This window comes from Podarcis raffonei, chromosome 5 (genome assembly GCF_027172205.1).
Source record: "Podarcis raffonei isolate rPodRaf1 chromosome 5, rPodRaf1.pri, whole genome shotgun sequence".
Taxonomy (NCBI): Eukaryota; Metazoa; Chordata; class Lepidosauria; order Squamata; family Lacertidae; genus Podarcis; species Podarcis raffonei.
In genome coordinates this window covers 78,040,843-78,059,695 of record NC_070606.1, presented here as the reverse complement: position 1 = coordinate 78,059,695, position 18,853 = coordinate 78,040,843, and the positions used below count along the sequence as shown (strand labels likewise).

At 45.2% G+C, this 18,853-nt stretch overlaps 1 protein-coding gene across 2 annotated transcripts in view; it reads left to right on the top strand.

Moving 5' to 3' along the window:
• The first annotated feature begins 3,192 nt into the window (after positions 1–3,192).
• ERICH6 (glutamate rich 6) overlaps positions 3,193–18,853 on the top strand; it is a 33,610-nt gene continuing 17,949 nt past the window's right edge. The window contains exons 1-8 of one of the 2 annotated variants that reach the window (XM_053390275.1): positions 3,193–3,514; positions 9,720–9,774; positions 12,243–12,331; positions 14,752–14,806; positions 15,542–15,663; positions 17,174–17,243; positions 17,938–18,044; positions 18,431–18,463. In XM_053390275.1, coding sequence (XP_053246250.1) covers positions 12,289–12,331; positions 14,752–14,806; positions 15,542–15,663; positions 17,174–17,243; positions 17,938–18,044; positions 18,431–18,463 — 430 coding nt within the window. In that variant the 5' untranslated portion in view covers positions 3,193–3,514; positions 9,720–9,774; positions 12,243–12,288. Of the gene's footprint in view, positions 3,515–7,255; positions 7,396–9,719; positions 9,775–12,242; positions 12,332–14,751; positions 14,807–15,541; positions 15,664–17,173; positions 17,244–17,937; positions 18,045–18,430; positions 18,464–18,853 lie in introns of those variants that run through there. The other variant, XM_053390274.1, reaches the window with a different exon arrangement.

Sequence of the window (18,853 nt, the reverse complement as noted above, 5' to 3'; positions counted from 1 at the left end):
CACAACATGTCTCAGGCATGTTCTTTTGCACACAGCAGTTTCACACACTTAACAGGCGGTACCACTGTCATCTGGTTGGTCTTGCTGTTGCTGTATTGTCCTTTTTCTTCCCAACAGAGTTTGTTCCCTCCACCCTCCAAAAAGGAAAAAAGAAAGAGTTTCCATACACCTGCAAAATGTTTGACCCTCTTCATCCAGTTCAGCAAGAGCTGAAGAGGCTCAACATTTTGTGGAAGCCGCTAACTTAACATGGTGGCAAAAAACAAGATGTGTTTTGAGCAGTTTTAAAAATAGGTCCCACCTATAAATATACCCAGGATGTTTGGCGTACTTGACATTAACATTGTAAAAGCTATTTTCAAATAACACAAGGAAAAGCGATGTGCCGATTCGTCTTGTTTATGTTCTTTGCTATCTAAGTTTCCTGTTGTTGCCATATTTACTCTAGTTTTTTAAATAAATATTTTGCAAAAATAATGTCCATGGGCTGTCTGGAAAAGCATTCGCGCATCCTTCATACCTTCTTCAGCGATCCCTCGTAGCCAAGTAAGATTGTCTTCCATAAACACGGTTTTAACACTGAGTGTGTGAGTGACTGTGGAGGACAATTCTGGATCCACACATCCTTCCACAGTGGGAACATAGGTTTCCGGGTGTGCCTTCCTCTTAGCACATTTCTCCCTCTCGTCCTGAGTTCGAGCGTCTTCGAGAGCCAGTGTGGTGTAGTGGTTAAGAGCGGTAGACTCCTAATCTGGGGAACCGGGTTCGTGTCTCCGCTCCTCCACATGCAGCTGCTGGGTGACCTTGGGCCAGTCACACTTCTTTGAAGTCTCTCAGCCCCACTCACCTCACAGAGTGTTTGTTGTGGGGGAGGAAGGGAAAGGAGAATGTTAGCCGCTTTGAGACTCCTTAAAGGGAGTGAAAGGAGTTATATCAAATCCAAACTCTTCTTCTTCTTCAAAGCCCATGATACCTTTGGTAAAGGCTGTTCTCCAACTCGAGCACTCGCAGGCCAGTGTTTCCCAGTTGTCAGTGTTTATACTACATTGTTTTAGATTTGCCTTGAGAGAGTCTTTAAACCTCTTTTGTTGACCACCAGCATTACGCTTTCCATTTTTAAGTTTGGAATAGAGTAGTTGCTTTGGAAGACGATAATCAGGTATGCACACAACATGACCAGTCCAACAAAGTTGATGTTGAAGAATCATTGCTTCAACACTGGTGATCTTTGCTTCTTCCAGTACACTGGCATTAGTTCGCCTGTCTTCCCAAGTGATTTGGAAAATTTTCCGGAGACACCGTAGCTTAGGGGCAGAGTACACACTCCACATTCATATGAGCCTGGGTTTATCCCTGGTATCTCCAATTTTCAAAGACGTATGATTAGCAGAGTTAGGGAGAATCCTCCTTTCAGCCTTGCAGAGCTGCTATGTGGGAAAGTACACAATACTGATTTAAATTAGCCAGTATTCTGACTCTAAGGCAGCACCATATTTTCAGTATGTTTCTGACCTTTCATACTACAGCAAATGCATATTAACTTGCACTAGACCCAGTACTGAACTTGTGCCTGTGTTGTAAACTTAAAGAGTTGTATGGCTTCTCAGAACAGCGCATGGGTGTTGGGCAGCGCACTGTTCCACCTCCCATGGGTGCCTGCGAGTTTTCATCCCCTCCCCCAACACTAATTGAGTTTCCTCTAATAACCTAGGGCCCTGTACCTTTTCTGCTTTCCACAATATCTGTTGTCACTAGATGCACTGAGTGCCGTAGTACCTGCAAATGTTTGTAGGCACTTCTTGCTCAGAGATGCAGGCTGACAATCAGAGGAAGCAAGGAATTTCAGATGTTTTGGCCCGAGCCTTGAATGAATTGCTCAGCAGTTGCTTGAGATTTCCAGCTTTATAGAACAAATTTTGTTCTGACTTTCCTTGATGGGCAAGGTGTAGATAACCATTCCTCTGTAGCCCAGATCATCAGTGTGTGTCTACTGAAAATACAGTGCTGCCTTAGAGTCAGAATACTGGCTAATTTAAATCAGTATTGTGTACTTTCCCAGATAGCAGCTCTCCAAGGCCGAAAGGAGAATTTTCTCCAACTCTGCAACTCATACGTCTTTGAAAACTGGAGATACAAGGGTTGAACCCAGGTTCATATGAATGTGGGGTGTGTGCTCAGCCCGAGCTACGTTGTCTCCGAAAAATGCTTCAAATCACTAGTATGCAACCATTTTGGTACGTCATTGGTGGAGCAGAAAGCTTTGGGAGAAGTACTCTGTTATGAAAGGGACGCGGGTAGCGCTGTGGGTTAAACCACAGAGCCTTAGGGCTTGCCGATCAGAAGGTCGGCAGTTCGAATCCCCGCGACCGGGTGAGCTCCCATTGCTCGGTCCCTGCTCCTGCCAACCTAGCAGTTTGCAAGCGCGTCAAAGTGCAAGTAGATAAATAGGTACCGCTCAGGCGGGAAGGTAAACGGCGTTTCCGTGCACTGCTCTGGTTCACCAGAAGCAGCTTAGTCATGCTGGCCACATGACCCGGAAGCTGTACTCCCTTGGCCCATAAAACAAGATGAGCGCTGCAACCCCAGAGTCGGTCACAACTGGACCTAATGGTCAGGGGTCCCTTTACCTTTGCTCTGTTATGAAAGGGCTTTAAGGACATGGTGTGACAATGCCTTTCCTCTGCTTCTTGGGATCTACACGTTTGTCCATCTCTGCTCTGACCATCAGCCTCGATGCAATTTCTAAACCTGTCCTCAACGCATTAGCATTCACCAACCAAGTTCAGACCGTGTCTCGAGACTATTGGCTCCATCAACCAAAGCCTAATTTTGCACTAAAATGTAAGTCTGGGTCGTCTGCAGAGCATTTGGTAAGTGGCCGTATTGAGCATCTGCTCTGCCCGGCAGCGGAATGTCTATAATTAACAAACTTAGGTAGTTTGCACTTGTGAACTGTTGAGAATGTTCACGCCATTCAAAGAGCCAAGATTAAATGGCAGTGTTGATGCCCGTGCTGGGTGTGAGGGTGGGGGTAAGAGACCTTTTAGGGCCTGCATTTTAATATACCACTCTCTGTGCCCGAGAGGAAGAGATTTCCCAAGAGGAGAGTTACTGGATCGCTGGCATTGCAAGACCTTGATTCCTAGAACTCTGTTGGCACGGGAACCTTTAAATTATGACACAAGTGTCCCTAGAATAGCTACTGTACATTCCGAAAGTGATCTCACCAGGATATTGAAAGCAGACTCTTGCTAGCACAGCAGTGGTTCCAGCTGTCACTTCCTAGGATGGTGTTTTTGTATTTCTCTGCTCAGGGGTCCAGAGGGACGAACATGGAGGTGTCTGTGGATTATATCGCCTTCTGGACATACCCATGTAGAGTTCCTCACTTACATATCTGAGCACATCCTACGGCATGAGAAAAGAACGCCAATAACTTTCTGGGCAGTGTCCACAGACCAGGACTGTCTGAGCAAGCAGGGAAGTTGGCAGATCGTACTGACAACAGGAAATGGTATTATGAGCAAAGCTGACTGACTGACTGAGGAAGGGGGTCACCCCAACACATTGCCAAAAAAATTATTTACATACAAACTGAATTTGAACGTATGTTATTGCTGACTTCTTAATGCCGAATTCTGGAAATGACTAATGCTGTATCAGGCTAAAGCTTTGTGTGCAATATCTCAATCCTAGCACCGTTCAGAGGCAACAAAGAAAGAATCAAGTGAATGTATTGATATGATTACATAAATATTGAGAATGCAAAATGTTTCTTTTAAAAGGCAGGAAAAGCTCTCTCTCTTCCTTGAGAATCACTATACTTTATAAAATACTGATATTTTTTAAGAAGTGTATAAACGCAATTGCAAAGAGTCCCCCAACTTAGCCCCCCTACCCCAGGCAGTCTATTAAGTTTTGCCAACTTTGTGAATATAATTTTTATTAATAATTTTTATGCTGACGCATAATAAAATGTTGGGAGAGATGTTGCAGCAAATTGTTGGCCAAACGAAGGCTGGGGCTACAGATGATGTTGGACTCCAATTCCCATCAGCCCCAGCCAAAATGGCCAAGTCAGGAGGAAAAACAAGTTCCAGGCCCCTTCCCCCCCAAAAAACGATGGGCATTCATTGCCATTCAAATAGTGTGCATGCACCGTGTCTTGTGATCAATTATGCGGGGTGGGGCTTACCTGCACCCCCCATATTTTATTCAAGTTGGTATCACTGCTCTGTTCATGGTCAGCATTTTCTAGGAGAATATAAAAACCTTTGCAATAGGCCTCTCGTTTTCTAGGTCACGCTAGCCTTTTCCACATCATCTCCAAAGAAACCTGAGCATGTGCATCTTACCCATTCAACCAAGCCTTCTCAATGGAAGTTGCTAACCTGAATTTATTTATTTTTAATTGCAACCTATTTTATTCCGTTGTGACTCCTCGGGTGTGTGCTGAATTCATTAGGAGAAGTAGATTGACACCATTCATTCTGTAATAAATAATAATAATAATAATAATAATAATAATAATAATATATGTTTCACTTCAATCTTCCTTCCTTTATTCACATGCTTAATCTTGTTACTATGAGTACACTCTCTTCTTTGTATAGCAAAAACAAAAAACTTTGCAGCTTAGTAAAGACGGATTGGAAACTTTAGAAATGTTTCCAAGTCGAAGAGCCTCTAATTAGCAGGAAAATGTCGATCTACTGAATAGAACAGAAACTGATTTTTCCATTCAGGTGGTGAAGTTTCTGCAGTTTGGTAGCTAACATGCATGCACATTTTGAAAACAACTTGTTAAAGCATCTGGCAGGTTCTGTAACGTGGTCTCCCTCCCCCCCCCCGCTTTGATGAATTATATAGTTGTGGCTTTATCTGTGAGTTGGACAGGGGGACAGTGCGCCCCTGTTGGTTCTGCAGGACCTCTCAGTGGCTTTCAACACAATCAATTGTGGTATCCTTCTGAATCACCTTGCTGGGATGGGACTTAAGAGGTCCTGTTTGACAGTGGTTCTGTTCCTTCCTGGAGAGGAGCAATGACTTGGCCATTGGCCTGCCGGGTACCTTAGGGTTCTGTTCTGTCCCCCAAGGCCCACGCTATTTAACATGTACATGAAACAGGTGGGAGTTTTGGTGTGTGCCAGTGTCATGCAGATCACACCCAGCTCTATTTCTCCTTTCCACACAAATCCAAGGAAAATGTCTCTGTTCTAAACTGGTGTTTGTCATCAGTAACAGACTGGACAAGGGTGAACAAACTGAAGCTTAATCAGGACAAGAAAGTATTTTTTCCCTAAAATTGTGCCAGTTGGGGGGGGGGGCTTTTCAAAAGCCTAGGCTTGTGAGGGGGGTGATTTCCCTATGTCACTGTATTTGACAATGATGCTGGCAGTGGCATTGAAGGGGAAAAAATGGCTTTTTTAAAAATATTTTTTATTAAGGATTTTCTTGTTTTACAGAAGTGTAGTGCCTCATATTTTTTTTTTCTTCTTCCATGTAACATTTTTACAAATCCGTTTCATTTGTTGAGGCATTAGGGGGAGAAGAAAAAAGAAAGAAAAAAGAAAGGGGGGTGGAGAGAGGGAAGATGGATGGGGGTGGGGTCGGGTGGCGGTGTTTCTATTATGTTTAATGTATGTAGAGTTTGGTGTCAGCGTTGCTTGTGTTGTTCACTTGTGTTCCTTTGGTGGTGAGAGAGGTTGGGGTTGGCCTAGGGTGTGATTGTTTGCTTGTGATTGGCTGTGGTGATCTTTGTTTTCGTGTGTGAGTGAGGTGGGTGTGTGTTTTGGATCAGGTTAGCCATATTGATTTGTATGCTGTTGGTGGATTATTGTCATTGTCCTGTTGGGTTTGTTTATGTGATAAAGGGGAGCCAAACATCTTCCAAGAAAAAATGGCTTTTAAGAAACGAGTGATGGGCATGCTTTGATTTGCAGAACAAAAAGTTAAGTAATCTATTGAGAGCTCCAGATATTTTCAAGTGCTCTGTGGGGAAAGAAAAGTTTGAGAACTAACTGCTAAAGATAGATCCTTCGCGGAATTCTTTCTGCTCTAACTTGGTGTGTGGGAAGAGACAAGGAAAAAATGGAGATATATATGTCCTTGCATCCCCTGAGGCTGCCATGATGCAATGAAAGATGTAATCTGCTGGCAGTGATTACTCTATCCTTATGTAAAAAAAAGAGAGGAGCCAACAGAATTGAAGTAGATGGAAAAACACCCACTGCCATTCTGTGATGTGTCTACCACAATCATCTTCTTCTTTCTTCCTCTTTGGCGATCACTTCTAGCTGAGTAAGATTGTCTTCCATAAACACGGTTTTAACAATGAGTCCATAAGTGACCGTGGAGGCCAATTCTGGATCCACACGTCCTTCCACAGTGGGGACATTGGTTTCCGGGCAGGAGTTGGTCACAATACTATAACCCCTGCCCTCAGTGTGTGTGGGAGGTGGGGGGCTGGGGTGTTGGCCTAGGAGCTGGAAGACCTGAGGTCAGATTCTCACTCTTACCTAGATTAGTTCACAGGGCTAATCTAGGTAAGGTAAAGGTAAGGTAAAGGACCCCTGGACGGTTAAGTCCAATCCAAGGTGATTGTGGTGTTGCGGCGCTCATCTCACTTTCAGGCAGAGGGAGCCAGCGTTTGTCCACAGACAGTTTTCTGGGTCATGTGGCCAGCATGACTAAACCGCTACTGGTGCACAGAGGACGTGACTAGTGCCAGAGCGCACGGAAACGCTGTTTACCTTCCTGCTGCAGCTGTACCTATTTATCTACTTGCACTGGCATGCTTTTGAACTGCTAGGTGGGCAGGAGCTGGGACCGAGCAACAAGAACTCACCCCCTTGCACAGATATGAACCGCCGACCTTCCGATCAGCAAGCCCAAGAGGCTCAGTGGTTTAGTCTTATCTATCTCATAGGGTTGTTGTGATGATCAGATGGGGAAGGGGAAAACCATGCGCTCCTTGTAGGAAAAGTGAAGTGCAAATGTAATAATAATAAAGCCAAATAGTGGGTTTTTTGTGTCTGAAAAGTGTTTGTCCCAAGAATTGGAAATGAAATAGATGCGGGTGTAGAGAACGGCGAGCTAAACACAAACACAACTTGAATGTGGCTGCAAAGAGAGGGGGGATATTCTGCACAGACGTGAGAATGAGCCGCAGATCCCGCCCCCTTTGATGTCCCGCCGGAGTCCCCCTGGCAACTGGAACGCAAAACACTGCGCGTCACAGAGGGCGAAGAACGCCGCTTCTCCCTGGAGCCTTAAAGGGGCCGCGGCCCCGGCGCCGTTGCGGTTGCAAAGGAAGCGATTGGGTTGCACTTTGCATGATGGACGGGGCTTCTGGGAAGTCGGAGAAGGATGGCGAGGAAGCCCGAGAAGATCCAGGTGCTTGCTCGAGAGAGGCAGTGCTCTGGAGCGTAGATGCCATGGGAGGGGGCAAAAAATAAAAAGGATGGGGCGGGGGAGCGGGTTGGATGATAGAAAGATCGATGCCCCCAACCCGCAGAGGCTTGAGCTAAAGAGGGGAGGTGGTGTGGAGCAGAGGAGACGTCCGTGGAGTCCGGGGTGCAGGACCTGGACCACGCTGAAGTAGCAGCTCTCAAACGCACCTCTTTTCAAAAGATGCAAATTTGGGCATCTCTCTTGGGCCGGTAGGCAGCGGAACTACTTGCCACTAGTTCTGCCACGTTTTAAAGCGACGGTTGTGTTTCCCAGCAAGCCAGCGCCCCAACCTCGTGCTGCCTAATTGTGCCTCAATCCTAACAGGTGGGAAAGGTTGGCACAGTACCCCTTCTTTCATCTGGATCAATGGCAAAAGTGCCAACTTTAACACTGTATTGGAGGAGGGCAGGTAAGCCCCGTCTTGCATCACATGATGCGGTGCACAGGCACAACTGGAATAGTGATGCACATCTATTGAGGGGGGGCGGTCCCAAATATTGGGGGGGCAAAGACCCCTTGGCCCCTAGGAGTTAGCTGCTATGATCAAAGGAGCTTCTGCAAAGATGGAGCTGAGACAAATTTCATGAGTGAAGCACAGACACAAACAAACAAACAAACACCACAAGTTTGTACATTGGTTATATTTATAGACCTCTCCCATCAAATAGACTCAAGGCAGTTTGCATCAGTGTCCTTTAAGTTCCTTGTGTTACTTTCCTTGTGCAGTATTCCAGTACCCACAGAGGCATAGGGTTGTAGTCAGTTAACTTTTTCTCAGTTAACTGAAATTAATGGCCATAGCTGATTTGGCCCATTCATTTGAGTGGGTGTGCTCTGAGTAAAAGTTTTGAATGCAACCCATAATATGGTTTAGGGAACCGGGTGGCATCAAGTGTAAGTACATACGGAAGGAGAGAATGTGAAAGGAAACTCACTGAGTCAGTTCCTCACCATGTCAGAACCCTTCCTCAAGTCTGCCACATGGAACACGGATGAGCTTTTGCAGCAGGAAGAAAAAGTCTCTGCCTTGTAGCTTTTAAAACAATACAGTTGTTTCTTGTACTGTTTTTAAAACTGCTTTTAGCTGTTTTTATGGTGTGTTTGTAAATCAAATAAATAATAATTATATAATAGGAGGGGAAGAAGAGTTAGTAGCATATTATCTTTGTATTTTAAAAAAAATATCGAAATGTTGTTTACTTTAAGTCATTTTAAAATAGGGAGCAGTAAGGGCAGTAGGAACACTGGAAACTGCCTTATACAGTCATACCTTGGGTTAAATATGCTTCAGGTTGAGCATTTTCAGGTTACGCTCCGCGGTGACCCGGAAGTAACAGAATGCATTACTTCCAGGTTTCGCCACTCGCACAAATGCGCAGACGCTCAAAATGATGTCACGTGCATGCGCGGAAGCGGCGAATTGAGACACGCGCACGCGCAGACGCGGGTTGCGTTTGCTTCAGGATGCGAACGGGGCTCCAGAACAGATCCCGTTCACAACCAGAGGTACCACTGTACTGAGTCTGACCATTGGTTCATTTTGCTCAGGGTTGCCTGACTTGCTGCCAGTCATTATGTTGATGGACAGCAATCCTGCAGGATTTCAGACAGGTGTTTTTCCCAGTTGCACCTGGAGATGCCAGAGGTTGAACCTGGAACCTTCTGCGGGCAAAGCAGAAGCTGTATCACTATGCTATAGCCGTTCCCATATGTGCCGGCAGGTTGTTATAATTTTTAAAAAGAAACAACCACCACTACTAAACCTTATTGAAAAATTGGTAGAGTGGTTAAGATAGTGCCTCTACCTTCCCAACGAACATACAGCAACTGTTGTGGAGGCCTGCAGAAATGAGATAGATCTAATATTTATAGCTTCTATGCATTATTGAAATATTGTTCCCACTAATGTCGTTTTCATTTACTATGGAAATGTTCAATAAAAGGAAATACTTCCAGATTCAACCAGACTCTCATGATTAAAGCTGCAATCCTTCAACCTAAACACGCTTGCATGGGAGTAAGTGGTGCTTATTTCTGAGTAAATATGTATTTGATTGCACTCTAAGTCCAATCGAAAATGATAACTGATCCTTTGCAGATTTATTTGTAATTAATTACTACTGAATTCAGTTGGAGTGGTAAGCCATGACCTGGAATGGGGTCCATTTTATGCAAAACTGTTGACCTTAAACATCCACTTACTGGAAACTGTCGTTGGGATTATATTGCATACCAACAATTCACCTATATATATTTATGTTAAACAGATAGCAAAGACATTGGAAGAGAACAGTTGCCCCCAGAAGCTGTTCATTCGGGGAGGTAAGTAAGTTAAAAGATGGATACAAATGCATGGGAAAATGGTCTGTCAATAGAAAATTTGCTGAGGCAGCTAAAAAGGAAGCGTGGCAACACGCTAGTCATCACAAAATTCTAGAGTGAAACAAAAAAGAATAGTTATCTACACTAGAATTGAGTGACTGTGGCTCTCAGCCTAATTTTAGTGCCCCTCTGCAAGCAATCAGTTTAGACTACCTCTTGTGAGTGACCTCTCCCTCTCCCAACACCCCATAGGGCGAGGGTGGGGAGAAAGATGGTGTGACTCCACCCACTGTCAATAGGCAGCCTCTGACAGATTGTCCCCCAAAGCAACACAGTCCTCAGCTGAAAAAAAGGTGGCCGATCCCAGACCTATAGCACGCCTCCGTTGTCAAAAATTCCAGAGCGGTAGTCTCTTGGAGCGAAAATACTGAAGAGCCTTGTGGAACCTTAAAGACTTAGCAAACTTATCATGGCTCCCTCCCATACCCACATGTGGAAGGGAACATAACACTTCATGCATCTGATGAAGTAGACTGAAAGCTTATGCCGTATCCTGCTTATGGGGGTCTTCCCAGAGTTGTCTAGCTATATGAACGTAAAGATCTCCAACAAGGCAGTTATGTATTGGGGAGCTAAACATTTCAGGCAGCGGTGCAAGAGTCTTGCTTATTTTTGAGCCATTTTCTCTTCTCTCCTGAATTCTGGAACATGGGAAGTGGCACTTTGCTAAATTACAAATTGCATAGTGGTATTGCCTTTTGTCAGGCAAATTGTTTGGTAATAGCTAAGGGCGTGTCCTTTGTGGGAGATGTACAGAGAGCCTTGCTGGAATGCTTAGAATGTGACAGCCATGTATTTTAAAAGGTGACACACAGGCACACACAATTCGGGGTGGAGCTGATAGAAGGGTGTGTGTGTGTGTGTGTGTGTGTGTGTGTGTGTGTTAACAATAGAGTGGTTTGAGTAAGTCAGAGGACCTGATGTTGGTTAGACAGGGGTCAGCAACCTTTTTCAGCAGGGGGCCAGTCCACTGTCCCTCAGACCTTGTGGGAGGCCGGACTATAGTTTGGGGGGGGGATGAACAAATTCCTATGCCCCACGAATAAACCAGAGAAGCATTTTAAATAAAAGCACACATTCTACTCATGTGTGCTGATTCCCAGACCATCCATGGGCTGGATTTAGAAGGCAATTGCGCCGGATCCGGAACCCGGGCCTTAGTTTGCCTACTCATGGTTTAGCTTGTGTGCTGGTCCTTCTAGGACTAGCTGCAGATTGCTTCTGCCTGCTTTTTGCTGCAGAGAAGCCCCTTATTTGAAAAAGCTTGTAAGTCTTCAGCAATCTTTCCTCCATAAGGAAGGCAACCCTTGTTAAGTGCTGCCTGTGGAATTTCACACTGACAAAATGCAATGGCAGGATGGAGTCATGTAGCCGTGATGCATTGTGGGATTAGATTATCCTCAGGCTGCCTGCCTGAAACTTTCATAACTTGTCTGTTGTCACAGACAGAGGCTGAGGCTTTCTATCACATACTTCCCTGTATTTCTTGACAGAGTTTTATAAATAAACAATAGTGATGCATTTCAAGTCACGCCCTGAAAGGGAAACCTGCGGACAGGAAGCAACAGGCACCATGCAAAGTTGATTTGTTGTATGAATTCACAGGGCATTCAGCCTTAATAATATTGCTGTAGGTATTTTCCCTTCCAGCAATGCTTTTGATGGTATCAAAGGTTGAGCAAATATCAGATCCTGAATGGAGGATAATTATGTATTGTTAATTTAAATAATGGCTTTATTGTATTTGATACGAAGTATTTAACTGTCAGGGGTCCTTTACCTTTATTGCATCCATAGTTGTGCTGTATGCTTTTTGAAACATTTATAAATACAAAATTAAATACAGTGGTACCTTGGTTCTCGAACGTCATCTGTTCCGGAAGTCCATTTGACTTCCAAAACATTCAAAAACCAAGGCATGGTTTCCAATTGGCTCAGGCGCCCCAGAAACAATAGCCGACAGCTGCATCAGACGTTCGGCTTCTGAAAAAGGTTCGAAAACCGGAACACTTCTGGGTTTTTGGCGTTTGGGAGCCGATTTGTTCGTCAACTAAGCCGTTCAAGAACCAAGATTCTACTGTAGCACATGAAGAGGTCAACCTTGATTCCCTAAAAGGTTTGCTGCCATTTAACTTTTAAGTCCATTATTAAGTACTCAGAAGCCTGGACTACGGCTCCCATTATCCTTGGCCATTGGTCACGCTGGCTGGGGCTGGGGAGAGTTGGAGTCCAACTTGAAGCCCGGAGGGCCACTGAAGAGCCTGTGAAGGTTGTTACTTTTCTTTTGGTATAAAAAGTATATTAAATGGCTCTCAATTTCAAATAAAATTACTTTACTGTGTGCATCGGTCCTTAGCGTTGCAGAGGCAATCTTCATGAGCTAAATGTGTCATTTATTTTTAACATAGGGCACCTGAAATTGTTGTGACAGTTTCAGAGTTTTACAACAGTGAGATGGAGCCAGAGGAGACTGTAGAGAGGAGAGAGATAGGCACAGGTATTGTATTGTTGCTGCTGTGGAGTGGTTTAAGAAAGCATAACATCTGGAGTAGGCAGAGGGAAGGAAGTCACTACATTGCGGCTCACAAACTTGCTGCAAGGTTGCCATCAAACACCAAAACATACACATCAGCCAGTTACTGTTCGCTTGCTTTCCTAGTGCTATTGCTCATCCAACTAGAGCTGTCTCCAGGTGTTTTCCAAAGCATGCAGGGGTTAAAAGAGGGCAAGGGGTGCACACGCAAGACCCACCTTTGTTGTTCTCACAGCCTGGCATTCCCTTGCATGTTGAGTGAGAAGGTCTAACCGCATTCACCTGAAAGGGACTAGACACCACCTGAAGATTGGGAATCCAAGACTGGGACTCTTCCCAATGTGAACCCACCTGGACCCTTAAATCTTCTTCTGAGGCCCTTCTCCAGGTCCCTCCTCTGAGGAAGACTCAGAGGGTGGTGGCAAGGGCAAGGGCCTTTTCAGTTATGGCTTTCCATCAGTGGAATGCTCTCCTCAGTGAGGCCCGCCTAACACCGTTTTTGACATCTTTCCAGTGCCAGATAAAGACTTAGCTTCCCTCCCTGCCCAGGTTTTGATGGACCAAGATGATGTTTTGTTACTAGTGTGCTGCCAAAGCTTCCTGTGGTTGTTATGGGACTTGTTTTGTTTTTTAATTTGTTTTCTTTGTTTTCATGTTTGTTGTTGTATCATGAGACTCTTTGGGACATTAATGTGACCAGTGGCTTAATCATCATCATCCCTGATTATTCAGTTCCAAATCGCATGGTGGCTTCTAACTAAATCCAGCTGAATGCAGTTAGATGTCTCCTTATTGCCTGTGCCAAACATGTAACGGTTGAGTGGATAAGGGATATGCCTAGCATACAATGGCCACTGAGGCCACTGGGTTTTAGGGTATCACTACCAGTGCAGGCGACAGAGCCTAGGACTTGCCAATCAGAAGGTCGGCGTTTCGAATCCCCGCAGTGGGGTGAGCTCCCGTTGTTCGGTCCCAGTTCCTGCCAACCTAGCAGTTCGAAAGCACGTCAAAGTGCAAGTAGATAAATACCAGCGGGAAGGTAAACGGCATTTCCATGCGCTGCTCTGGTTCTCCAGAAGCGGCTTAGTCATGCTGGCCACATGACCTGGAAGCTGTACGCCAGCTCCCTCGGCCAATAAAGCGAGATGAGTGCCGCAACCCCAGAGTCAGTCACGACTGGACCTAATGGTCAGGGGTCCCTTTACCTTTACCTTACCAGTGCAGGCACCTGTGGGTGCCATGCTGCAGAAGGTACCACACCAATGCTTTAGAATGGAGCATGAGGCACAGAGTGGGGGTGCCAAATTTTAGCATCAGGCGCCGCTGAAATTTGATACCCCAAAGTCTGCCAAGGTTCCCATCACTGGCGGAGGAAGAGGAGTGCGGGGGGAGCGCACCGCCCCCAGCAGCACAATCCCGGTAGGGTGCCATGGCGGCTGCCCTCCTGCCCGCGCTGGGCACCATGCCCCCACAGGTGGCATGCCCCGCCCCCAGGATGCGTGCCATGCCCCTGGGAGACGCGCCAGCCCCGCCCCCACCTGCTCTCCGCCCCCCCCCGGTGCTGGAGCATGAAGCTGTGCCACTGGTTCCCATCAACCCCAACCAGCATGGCTGGTGATCAGGACGATGGAATTTGTAGTCCAACAATACCTATAGTCCAGCATCACCTGAAGGGCCACAGCATCCCTGCTATGCTGGTTGAGCAGGTATGAGACAGATGCAGAAGGAAGCGCTCAGACAGTTCCAGGCTGGCAGCAATTCCGGATCAGCCTCTTCAAATCCAGATCAACTCTTTGCATACCAGAAGCAGCCTCTCAGATCAGGCAAAACTGGTTTTAGCCTTGGAGGTGGATATGAGCCCAGATGCTTGGAACAAGGGATTTCTTGCCTCAGCTGGTTGCCCAGTAGGGTCTGTTCTGCACACATCATTGCCTTGACTGTACAAAGGCCTACAGAGCTTACACCTCCCCTTTCTGTCATAGAACAATACACACACAGGGAACGCTAGAAAAAGTCTCGTTCATTTGGTATTGCAGCAAAAGCCCTGCCCTCTATAAATTCTACCTTACACCCTGTGCTGTGCTATTTAGTGCATCGGAATGGTGGCTGGGCGAAATTTTTAGATCAGTGTTTAATTTTTCACACGCTAGAAAACAGTTGACTTAAATTCTCATTACAGAAGAAATGTGCCCCCCTCCCCAGTAAATCCCTTGATATTATGGTACTATTTTCAGCATAAGGCAAACTGGTGTATTTTTAGTGTGGATTCATTTAAAAGATGCCTATATTAAAAATACCATTTGGTTTCCCAGAAAAGCTCAGGATAGATGTTTTGTGTTTCTCTAAGTATGTAAGTGCCATCATAATGCTGTTTATATGAACAGGTCCTGAAGATCATCCAGGAAGAGATAAAAGTGGACCATCCACATCTCCAGCTAGGTAACAACAACAGCAGCAAGTCCTTGCATTAGTCAAAATGGTTATTAATGGGATGTACCTTATTACAAGCGGGTGGTGGAATGAAATTTCTGCTCACTCTTCTGACATTATTTATGAGCTTTCCCTCCAACTTATTGCATCTTGTTCAAACTGGTCCACGATGTGTCATGGAAGGTGGACTACAGATTTCCAGACTGTAGAAGATACCACAGCTAGATTTCTGAGTCTCATGGTAAAGCCTGCTTACCTTTTAGAAATAATAATGTAGCATTTTTTAATTTAATTTTTTTTAGTGCTCCTTAGGTGTTTGTTTGAAAGATGTAGATATTTTGCACTTCCACCACCTTCGGGGCTCCCCCATGTATGCTGATCTCTCCTCCTTCCCCCCAACCCCGACTCCGTGGCCCAAGTTTCGCTCCAGTCCTGTTGACACTTGTTGTCACCGCTCGAGTTTGCTCTTAGAAGGAGCGGCAGGCATCGCAACTGCATGGAAAACATGTTTATTTCTAGCAGGCTATGCTGTGGTCAGAATCAGAATTCCTCAGGAACTGGCAGTAGTAATTACCGACGTACTATTTGTGCCGTGGATAGAAAGCTTGCCTGTGTTGTTATGGGGCTCAACGATGTAAGTGTCTGTGTTTGCGCAGATGCTGACATACAAAGTGTGGGGCTTCCTCTAATTCAATTGCTTGCCCTTCCCCTCAAGCACTAATACATTGTTTTTCATCTGCCAAGGTCAGAGAGCCCAGAGGGAACGGTTGACAGCAGTCAAAAGCCAGGATTAGATATTGCCCCCTTTGAAAGACCAGCAGAGTTCTCCTCCCCAGAAACCACTGACTCCTTATCATCAAGCAAAGGTACTGTGTTCTAACTTCTGCATGCGCCAAGAGAGAAGGACTGTAACTCGGGGGGGGGGGGGAGGTTTCCCAGCTCCACCTGAAGATGCTGAAATTGAACCCTGTTTGTGGAATGCTCTCCCCAGGGAGACTCGCTTGGTGCCTTCATTACATATCTTTTAAGGCCCCAGGTGAAAACGTTCTTCTTCAACCAGGCCTTTGGCTGATTAAGCAATCTATGGCCTTTTAAATGTGTCTGTTGAGGTGGGCATTTTTGTCTGGTTTCCTGCTATTATGCTACATGTTTTGTGATTTATGTTGTAAACCGCCCTGTGATCTTTGGATGAAGGGTGGTATATAAATTTAATAAATAATAGTAGTAACCTAGGACCTTCTCTCACACTCAGCTATGGCCCTTTCTAAATCGGTGCTCCAACCTTCCTCTGCATGTTAATGTGGAACATAGGAAGCTGCCTTATACCAAGACAGGCCATTGGTCCACCTAGTTCAGCATTGTCTGCACTGATTGGCTCTCCAGTATTTCAAGCAGCAGACCTTCTGAACCTGGATTGAACCTGGGAACTTCTTACTGCAAGGCTGCAGCAATGTTTTCGGGGGGGGGGGACCTTTTTATGAGAGGACAGCTTAAGCGAGAGAGAGGAAATGTGGAGCCAGACACACTTACAGTTTAAGTGCTTGAACAAGAAGAGGGAAATTTAAAAACAAATTATAACAATACAGTAACATTTGTATAGCGCTTTCAAGCACTTCATATGCATCATCTAGTCGTAATCATTGCAACAGCCCTGCAAGGTAAGATGATTCTTATCTCCCATTATTGCAATTTGAGGAACTGAGGCTGAGAAACAGTGGGTTGCCTAAGGTCACCTCATGAATTCATGCACTCCTGCCAATGTGTTTGCACCACCTCGCATCACGAGGCAGAGGGCCTTCTCGGTAGTGGCACCCGCGCTGTGGAACACCCTCCCACCAGATGTCAAAGAGAAAAACAACTACCAGATTTTTAGAAGACATCTGAAGGCAGCCCTGTTTAGGGAAGCTTTTAATGTTTAATAGGTTATTGTATTTTAATATTCCATTGGAAGCTGCTCAGAGCGGCTGGAGAAACCCAGCCAGATGGGTGGGGTATAAATAATAAATTAGTATTAGTATTATTATTAGTATTATTATTAGTATTATTATTCCAGTAGGCAATAGTGACCCACCTGATAGGAAGCTACCTTGGTGGCTCTGCCTCACCTGACAAGCAACTTCTGCTTGTCTCTGCATTCCTTGCCAAATCAATGTCACCTGCAAGTGTCTGCTCCGCTCCCTGTCCAGCAAAGGAACTAGAGATCTGGTTCTGAGGGAGATATCTGGGGGTGTAGGTGTTTTGGGGTCATCAGAGTGGCCCCAAGACTGAGGTGTCCCATTCATGAAGGACAGATTATTAATCTCGATGGTCTGTAGCTCGTACGCAATGGAGATTTGGTCAACCATATGCATACCTAGTTTGGCTTGTGCTCAGCAGGATCCAAGGGCCACCCTGCAATACTGGGAGGAATCAGAAGAGAGAGCTCTGCTGGGTACCACTTAAGGAGGTGAGCAATTGAAGTGTATTCCTTTTCATGTTTCTGTTGAGTTTGATCATGTTGCTGTTGAGTAACAACAGCCCAAACCCCAAGCAGTGTGCTTTTCTTCCAGATGATTGTGAAGACGACAAGAAGAAATCACGCTTCCTCCTTTTATTCTTCAGCTTTAAATTAAAGTTTGGTTTAAAGTTTAGGTATAAGAGGGTGTGAATTGCAGAGGTGCCATGAAACAAGGACTGAAGGGCAGGGCAGTCTTCTGTATTTTAAGCCGAATCGTCTTCACAATATTAAGCTCAAGGCTGAAATTCCTTTTGTTGTGGTTTTGCTTTGGGGGTAGAGCTGTTTCCCCTTTTTTTCGTGACTGTTTCCTTAAGGTTGCTTATATGCATTTGCTCTCTTTTCCAGGGCTAGCATAACAACAAATGGATGGATTTTGTAGTCAGTTTAAAGATTAGGGGAATAATATGTTTGCACGGGTGGCATCACGAGTGGGATTCTTATAATGGGTCTAAACCGCAGTTCCCTATATTGGCCGCTGGTCAATTCCTTCTGCCATTTTGCTTTTCCACTGCTTAGAAGCTGCGAGTGAGTGACAAAGATAACTCTTGAGCCTCAAAGACAACAAAGGAGCTTGGAGTTTGCTTTGAGACATAAATTAATTATTCAGCTTGCTTACACGTCTTATGTTGTGTCTACTGAAAAGGGAGGCGTTGGGTGCAGTTGCTGTTGATCAATCTGGAAAACTTTTGGGAAGATCAGTCTCAATGCAGACAGATAAGAGTTGGCTTTATGACCGCTACAAGAAAAGGCGTAAGTAACAGGCTTCTTGTGCTGGCTGACTATCTCTCACACACATACACAGGCACACACAAAATAGCAGCGAAAAAATCTCCACTGTAATCTCCATGCATAGAATTAACCATTTAGCTACATAAGAAACCGCCCCAAGCCTGATCTAATTATTTGCCCATGTAAACCTAGGTTGTGCTCTCTGACCGGCAGTGCCTCTCCAGGGTCTCAGAAGGGGTCTTTCCCTCATCTCCTTTAAATCAGAGATGTTAGGGATTGAAACCAGAGCCTTTTGCTTGCAAAACATGTGATTATTCTGCTACAATGTGTTATAGGTTGGGTTGCATTTGGCAAAGGCTGTTCTATAGTTAGGCCAGATGTTATGGGTTTTTTTGTTTTCTTTGCAGATCCAAAGGAAGACAAGCTTCGTCCTGAGAATGGTAAATTGGTCCTCAGCACATCAATTTCTCCTTCATTTTGAGCCCTGCCTTGTTTTGTTTTGTTTTGTTTTAGTCTTGTGCGACTCCACAGAGGGGATTGGGTGTGAAATCTAGGCGGTATAACCCAGCTCAGCCGTAAACTCCAGAGAATATGGGAACCTTGCTATTCCTCAGTCTTAAATCATGGTCTGTAAAATGGGACTGTTAACAACCTGCTTTACGTTGCAAGGTGATGATCAATGATATGTGTATTGTGACACACTGAAGATGGAGACGGACTTGTGTGCAATCCTACTGTTGCTTATTGCGAACAGGTTTTGCAGGCTTTTTATTGCTTCGAAAGCTTGCAAAACTGATCTGAAGAGTGGTGGCGGGTCAAAAAAGGAAAGA